Source organism: Mesocricetus auratus, unplaced genomic scaffold (assembly GCF_017639785.1).
Source record: "Mesocricetus auratus isolate SY011 unplaced genomic scaffold, BCM_Maur_2.0 Super-Scaffold_100055, whole genome shotgun sequence".
NCBI classification, from domain to species: Eukaryota; Metazoa; Chordata; class Mammalia; order Rodentia; family Cricetidae; genus Mesocricetus; species Mesocricetus auratus.
Window position 1 is genome coordinate 1973372 of NW_024429232.1, and position 8373 is coordinate 1981744.

At 59.2% G+C, this 8373-nt stretch overlaps 1 protein-coding gene across 6 annotated transcripts in view; it reads right to left on the reverse strand.

Moving 5' to 3' along the window:
* LOC101844510 (maestro heat-like repeat family member 5) overlaps positions 1–682 on the reverse strand; it is a 76980-nt gene extending 76298 nt beyond the window's left edge. For all 6 annotated transcript variants that reach the window (XM_040736302.1, XM_040736298.1, XM_040736299.1 and 3 more), the window contains exon 1: positions 542–682. In XM_040736302.1, coding sequence (XP_040592236.1) covers positions 542–621 — 80 coding nt within the window. In that variant the 5' untranslated portion in view covers positions 622–682. The remainder of the gene's footprint in view (positions 1–541) is intronic.
* Positions 683–8373: the final 7691 nt, after the last annotated feature.

The window sequence follows — 8373 nt, forward strand, 5'->3', positions numbered from 1 at the left end:
ATGCGTATGTATATACCTGTGTATACATGTATGTATGCGTACATATGTGTACATGTGCATGTGTATACTGCGGGTATACATGTGTATTTGTGTGTACATGCACGCGTGTGTAGAATGAGTGAGCAGTAGCATTTCCTCTCCTCAGTCAGGCCTGTAAGAACTCGAGTTGTTGCATTCTTCCCACTCTGCCCTGAAGAAGCTGACACAGAAGCAGGCAGCAGCCTGTGGTGTCTGCCCAGACGTCCATCGCTGGCTAACTGTGCTGTGGCCCTGGTCTATCTTCATTTCCGGTCCTCATGAGCAGTTGCTGCCCTTTCTCCCCATAGAAGGGTACAGTTTGTGGTCCAGTTCTGTCACTCCCCCATCACACTGAGGTCCTGCTGGGTTTGCTCTTGGAGGTGAGAACCCTAGACACTGTGCTGGCACAGCCCACCCAGAATTCGCCTTTTGGGGTGGTGTTGCTGCCCGGAAAGTGAAAAAGCCAGGTGCCTGGAGGCTGGGTGGCCCCTGGCTCCCCCATGCCCTCCAGGGATGGACTGACCTGGGGTCGTAGGACATGGCTGATGAGGGCCCATCAGTTGAGCTGCGACTGTGTGACCTGTCAGACTGCTTCCCGTCCATGTTGTGGCTCAGAGCAGGAGACACTCAGATCCCGACTGCCAGCCCTGTCCACACCAACAGGTTAGCTCTGTCCCGGGCATTGTCCCTTCTCTTGGTGCCCTGACCTCACCCTGACGTCACAATGGCTCCAGTGTTCACAACGGCCTTCCGGCAACAGTGGTGTGGAGCCCGCACTGTCTGGGGGTGGTAGGCTGGGGGTGTGCGCTTGGGTCTACATATGCAGAGGATGTGCGTCCCTGGGAGGCCTCGTGCCTGACTTCTGTCTTCAGGCCAGATATCCTCTGTGACTTGTGGATGAGGGGACCATCGGTTACAGGAGTCCAGGGCCCTGTGGTGACAGCAGGGCCTAGGGTGGAGCTGTGACTTGAGGGCTCCACTTGAGCTTACGAGGTGCTACACACTCCCATCTGGGGCTACCCTGCCCCCAGCTGCCCCTCAAGGACACAACTACTGGAGTGAGGGCAGCCTGAGGCTCCAAGTAAAGGGTGGGGCAGCCTGCCCCAGCCTACTGTTAGATGATGCTGAGGTCCAGTGACCCTGAGACCCAAGCCATTCAACCCACCATGCCTTGGTTTCCCCACCTGTGAAATGGGAGCACATTTGGGATGCTTCAAGGCTCAATGAGAGGACAGAGTACACTGTGTCTTGGTTCTGTTGCCAAAAGGGCTGCAGCCCCTTGGAGTATGCTGGACCCGGTGGGAGAGGGATGGGGGAGCTGTGTTGTTGATGTTGGAGGGACCACACCAGTCCAATAGTCAGCCAGGATGGCAGCAATCCCAGTCCTGGCCGATGGCGCTGAGTGTCACAGTGATCAGTGTTGGGGGCTCCTGGGACTCACCCTCACCCCCCAAAGTGTGGGGCGCAAAGCAGGAAACCAGTCCTCAAGAGGGGCAGTGCTCTGTCTGGACTTCCTGGTGCTCACGAGCCCCCAGGCCATGTGCCCTGCTTCAGCAGCGGAGTAGGTTTGTTGGAGGTCCTGAAACTTCCTCACACAGCAGGAAGGCTCACACTTAACTACTCACGAGGGAGGTCATAGTTCAGCTGGCTCGGGGCTTTCATTAGTGTGTGGTGGCTCCAAGAGCCCCAGTGAGGATTTTTGTTTGGGGCCCTCGACCAAGGGTGTGTGGCCCTACAGGCTTCCTGGGCGACTCCTGAAGTTTTAGGAATTTCGTGTGCTGGTTGCTAAATAAAGCTACAGAAAGCTAAAACAGGTTGCCTCTCGTCCCCACACTATCCCTTCCTGGTTTTGTGGCCATGTCACTGTCCTCCATGCTGCTAAGCCCGTTACTGTGCACTACACCGGCGTGGGCGGGGAGCTATGTGCTGGTGTCTGTGCGAGTCACAATCACCCATGGTGTTCATGAGAACCTGAATCCAGCTGTGCTCCTGGCTGTGCCATGCTGGTATTGGCCTGCCTGTGGGCACCACCAGCTTCTGCCAGACATAGGCTCCCTGTCTAGTAGGGGCCATTTCTTCCTCCTGTTACCCAAAAGTCAAATGTGCCCACTGTCCTGGTCTGGGATGACATTCAGAGGGTCATAATAAATCGTTCAAGGTCACACCGCTGTCAGGGGTGGAGGAAGCAGGATGTCACCTCAGGCCGCTAGATAAGTCCAGCGTGGGCATGAGGCCCCGTGACCATCTGGCACTCTCTCTCCTGGGTATTAGCTTCCTCATCCTGCCTCGGTGTCTCACCTGCTGGGCTTCCCAGCTCCCTCATGCAGCCAGCAGGTGGCGCTGTGGTCACAGACAGAACTGCGGTCAGAGGGCCGCAGTGGGGCAGTGTGAGGAGGGGAGGGGGAGGAGGGGACTCCTGAGTCTGCCTGCGACCCTGGAGTGAGCTGCTTATCCCCAGCACCCTCTCAGGTCCAACGCCAGTAGCGGGGGGCGTCGTGGGCCCCTGTTCTCAGCAATACAGTGCGGCCCCTTTGACCGACCTCAGCCTCAGGCTGGGAAGCCATTTGGAAGAAAATCTGGCGGCGGGGGTGGGGGGATGATGTGAACCCCAAAAGCACAGGTAAAAGGGCGGAGATGGATGGGGGAGACAGCGCCCAAGCAGAAAGCCCAGCAAAGCCCAGGAAGATGAAAAGGCATTTCTCCTCAGCCAGGGGAAGGCACTGGCAACCATCAAACAGTAAAGAAAATGTCCAGCTCATCGACAGACAGACCAAGCCCCACCAAAAGGGCAGGGCAGCATGGGTGGCATTCTCCAGAGTGGACAGACACCTGGCTAGCAGGTACCCAGACAGGTGCCTCCATCACCGGAAGCCCAGGCAGGGCTATCAGAGCTCTCACCTGTCAGGACAGACTGTCAGAAAGCAAGACTCTGGTGTGGGGGCGGGGGACGCTCCTGCCCCATGGGTGAAGTGTGACGTGGTGCAGCCGGTGAGGGAAACGGTATGGAGGTTCCTCAGAAAATTAAAAATGGCACCGCCATCTGATTCGGTGATCACCCTTCTGGGCACACGTCCAAAAGCATCAAGATTAGGAAGGATCTCAGGAGGTGTCATGCCCTGCTTGCCGAGGTAGCCGCTCGGCCAGGATGCGGGAGCAGCTTGCGTCCCTCTCTGACTGGATGGGTGGGGCCCATGAGTAGGCACCCAGGGGAATACCATCCAGCTCTTAACAAGCAGGGAAGCCGCTGGGTGTCTCAGACCCCTGGCTGCCCCTGCAGACCCTGCACTGAGTGAAGAGTTGCCACAGCAGACCTTGTGGCTGGTCTTACTCCCACAACAGGTCTGGAGTCCGTAGACGGCCAGCTGGGTAGTGGGACCCAGACGCCAGGGCTGGGGAAGGATGGGAGCTGCTGGCCCACGGCTTTGGGAGATGGACAGGGAGGCACATGGGCTTGGAGGTGCCCAGCAGACCAGGGGGCTCCTTGGAAGGGGACAGAGAGTGGTGCTGAGGGACAAGAGTGTGCTTGCCCTGCAGGGGGTGGCAAAGCCCCGCAGGAGATGTAAAAATGCCGGCGATGGGGATGATGGACAGGTCCCATTCCACCACTGCAGTGCTGCTGTATGAGTCAGTGCGGCCTTGTAACAAGCAGCCCCTGGCAGTGAGCTTGCTCACAGGATGGCTGCAGTTTGGGCCTCCTCTTCCCCAGGCCCCAGACCCAGCTACAAGCTTGGGTGTTCGCTTTTCTGAAGTTGTCTTGGCTTCTGGGCCTTCTTACAGCCTGCAGGCATATACGGAGGGGAGTGACACATCCCAGCCTCCTTCAGGGATTATGGCTAGCCCGGACCATGAATATTAGGGTGGCACCTAGAGAGGCTATACCACAGTGCTCAGTGTTCCTGCTAGAGTTCTTACCTTCGCAGCCCCACATCTTAGACCCCTCTACCGTGCTATGTCCACTGCCACAGAGGCTTCTTGGGACGGGAGACTTAGTCTGGCTCAGATTCAGAGTTTCTGAGGACGGGAGCTGATGGTTTGTCTCCTGGGCTCTGGGAACACTCCTGGGGTGCCCAGGGCAGGGTGGCCCGAGGGGGAGTCAAGTTCTCAGGAGTCCTGTGGGCACAGGCTGGGATGTGAACACCAGCTTGAGCTGAGACAAGACAGGATATGCAGTCACCTTCCGACTCCCATGAACCCCTTCCAGATGGGGCCCCTTTAAATGCAAGGTTCTGTCTTCCAGAAGGCCACTCCCAGTCTCCTGGGCAGTGAAGTAAACAGACGTGGGACCCTAGCTTCTGATATGGCTTCCCCTTGCTCTTCAGACCTCAGCCCCACTAGTCTGCCCCCGCCCCCTGTCACCACTCCAGGTGAGACGTGTGGGAAGGGTGATGTCTGAGGCAGGGCAGTGGGTCCCTTGTCTTCCAGAGAGCGGGGGTGGGGTCCGGACAGCAGCGGGCATAGGCCTCTTCCTCAGAGCTCCTTCCTGCTCCCAGTCTCTCCTTTGCCCTAGGAGCCCTCCCGGGGGAGAACAGACACGCCCTTCTTTGTTCCGGCCACACCTCCTTAAGGCCCTCTAGGACCCCAGGACCTTAGCCCTCCCTGCTTGTGGGGACACGGCCCTCTTGGTCACTGCCTGTTTCCCTGTCATCCCATTGGCTGGCTCAGGCCTCTGGATTCATCCTCTGTACCCACCTCAGGGTTCAGGCTCTCTCTGCTCTGCTCTCTTGGGGGAGCTCCTGGCCCATGTCGGGGAACCACACTCCGTTTTCACACATCTCCCCGCACCCCCAGCTTTCCTTACCTCCCTCCCACCCGGCCTTCTCTGGCTCATGCCCTTGCTTGGCGACCCCGCCTCCCCAATGCTACCCCGCCCTTGCCTGTGTCCACTAAGCCTGCAGAAGCATGTCTTCAATCTCCTTTCTTTACGGCAGCCTCCAGCAGGCCGGGTCCCACGCGACCTCCCTGACTGCCTGTCGCTGTCCTAAGCAGCAGCCAGGGGCTTTCTCTCTCTCTCTCTCTGCGCCCCTCCTCAGCACAGCTGCTGTCTCTGAACCCCTTTCCCCATAACACTGAAGCCATCACAGCAGCACCCAGCCCCACCCCGGCTCTGCTCACCTACACACCCCCAGTCAAGCCCACCCTCCTCTCAGCCCCACCCCAAACTCCCACCTCAGGGTCTCCTCAGAGGTGGTTGGCTCCTGCTCTTGCTCTCAACCTCACTCCCTTAGCAGTGACTGCCCCCATTTCTCTGCTCCTCATTTATAACGGAATCTGCCAGAAGCTTACTTATCCTTGCTGCCTCCCAGTCTTTCTCTCCCAGCTGCTCTTGAACCCATTCTAGCCAGGCTTAATTTCTGTACCACCCTGAAGCAACTCAGGTCAAGGTCACTGATGACCTCCATGATGCTAAATCTGAGGCCAGCTCTCGGGCCTCATCCGAGCGTGACCCACTGGCAGCATGGGACTCAGGCCCTCTGGCTTCCAGAACCTCCCACACCGTTTCTAGGTAACTGACTCCTCCTTGGTCCCCTCCCTGGCTTTTCCTCTCCATGACCTGTCAAGGGCAGATGGCACTTCTGGGTCTCCCTCCCCTGCCCTCCCCTCCCCTGACCTCCCCTCCCCTTCCCCCTCCCCTGGTGATTTCATCCACTCTTTTAGCTCTGCACCCCCAGGTCTGCCTCCAGCTCTGCACTGGTCCATCTCAAGGCTTCAACCTGCCCCCAGTCAAACTCTCCATTCCTTTACCTCAGTAGCTGCTCTTCTGCAGGCCTTGGAGTCTCCCCATTCCACATCTCCGCACTAACTAGCGTCAAGACATCTTTAGTAGCAGGGCTCTTTTCACTGCTGGCCCCAGATGCCTTCACCCAGACCCCAGGCTGCTTGCTGCCTCATGGGTCTCCCTGCCACTGTCCTCCCTTTCCCTACCTGGACAACGCCAGTCAGATAAAACCACCCTGTCCATGCCCAGGGCTGGGACGGGGAATCCTCTGGCCGCCCCCCTCTCTTCACCAAAGCACATCTCCATCAGCACCTCAGGAATTCCCACAGCCCCTCCTGTGAGGCTGCACCCCGCCCACCACCCTGGTACTGCGCAGTAAGACTGGGGCTTCAGAAGACAGCAGGGAGACAGGATAGGCTGCAAGGACCTCACTGGTGGACAAACAGGGTTAGTTGACTGGCTCATGGCTGCAGAAAGTGCCCAGTACAGAGCCTGCTTGCACACAGCAGGCGCTCAGTAAGTGCACTATGTAAGAATTATAACCAAGGGGCTCCTGGGCATGGGTCCGGTACTAGGGGGTTCACTGCAGCCCTGCTGCATGACTGTCCTGTTCTTAGACCTTTGCCTGTAGCAAAGATGGAATGTGGACCCCATTGCATTGTGGGAACCCACGTAACCTGACGGTTGAAGTCCTTTAGCTCCTAGGACTGGCCCCGTCCTGGGGCCCCAGCATCTGCTGTCATGCCGGGCTCTGCACCCCATCTCTCGGGCTGAGTGCTCCACTATCCTTACCCTTACTTCCTCCTCATGGGAACCAAGCTGAAGACCCCCGGCCAGGCCCACATCTGCTGTTTCCACAGCAGTCACAGTGGTTTCTACTGAGTGACTCAGTCACCTTCTGCCCCAGCTGCTGCCTGCCCACCACCTGCTGGGTGAATCCTACCATCTTGAGCTGCCTGGCCAAATCGGTCCCCTCCCCATCTTGAACTTTCTGCCCAGGGGTCTGACTATTTCATACTCTCAGGATCCTGCTGGCCTCATCAGTCTGTTGATGCTGCCTCTCTGCGAAGCGGACAGCTTCCCCATTTGGAGGGAGAGGTGACCAAGGAAAAGGGTCAGGGACAGAGGCAGGCCACCTTGGTCCCATCTGGGCTTGAGAGCCTCGGCTCAGCCTCGCAGGCTCTGTCCTCGGTGTTGAGGGGGCCCCAGCTCTCATTCCCGAGTGGTCCTCACCTGGTCCTTCCGTCCCGGTGGCCCTTCCTTCCGTGTCCCGGGCGCCTTGCGCCCCTAGCCTCCCCGTGTGGAGATGAGCATGGGACCCCCCCCCCCCCCCCCTGCCCCGCTGATTGTCGCGCCCGCCGCAGGTCCCGCTGCGACCCCCGCGCCGCGCTTTCCTGACATCTACGGCGGCGACGCGCAGCTCTGGGAGGCGCATTTCCGCGGCATCGGGCGCGCCTACCGCGCGCTGGGCAAGGAGGACGACTTCGCCATCCGCGTGCTCACAGAGGACTTCACGCTGCCCTTCCCGTTCGCCTGGCCGCCAGGGCCCGACCCGGCCACCGGGCCGCTCTTCTACGACCCGCGGGACCGCGCGGGCTTCGACTTCCTGCTGCGCGGCCCCGGTGCGCCGCCCCCGGCGCTGCTGCGACCCCCTGCACGCCACGGCGCAGGCGGCCGAGCGCAAGCGACGCCTGGAGCGCCTGGCGCTGAGCTACGCGGGTGCGGGCCGGCCCCCAGGCTTGGTGCTGCTGGCGCCTGCGGCCACCGCCTTCCCGCCCGAGGCGGGCCGTCCTTCTTGGCGCGCCCTAGGTCGTGACAGCGAATAAAGCCTCTGCCTCTCCTGTCCCCTGATCCCGCGTCGCCGCCCTGCACCTTGGGCCAGGGAAGCCGGGGAAGGGGAGCGGGACACGATGCCTGCACGAACTCAACTGCCTAGTGAGTCGGCGAGCCAGATGGAGAAAGGTGACCCAGGCAGGCTTCTAGAAGAAGAGCCGGAGAAGGCGGAGGCCAGACCTTCCACCCCAGTGTTGGCTCTCTCACGCAGCACCAGGATGGGGACCGGCCTCACGGGGCAGATAGGAGGGCGAGGACAGCCTGGCCTCCAAGGAGTAGCTGGTTGCTGTCTGTGTGTGCATCACTCCAAGTGCCAACAGCGTCGTTGGTTTCCATGACAGCGTCGAGAGAGGCCCAGGGATAGGGTATAAGCATGGAGAGTGTCAGGAAGCGGCTGTGAGAGTCTCCAACCTGCCTTCCTCTTTGTCCCCTCCCAGAGGGTGCTGTTTATGTCTCCTTTGATAATGTGATAGGACTTCCTGGAATGTGGCACATGTGACCAGGGCTCCCAACTTGTCCCTTTCTAGGTTGCAAATTCCAGGCAGGAGTCCTCAGGTAGTAAGGCCCAGTGGCCTTTAGTGAAATGACCAGGCTCCCCTCTGCTTGGGAGGCGTTGGGTTCCTGGTACAGGAGGCTGGTGGATTGCAGGCCCATTCCCACACAAGGGCATCTGGACTCAGATTTTGCTTCTGCTTTTGTTTATTTCTTCTAATCCAGGAGTTATTTATAATTTCCCAGTGCTGGGGAGAAAAAAAAATTCCCAAGAGCTGGCAGAACAAGTTAGATGGAATGTTCACTTAAGGGGG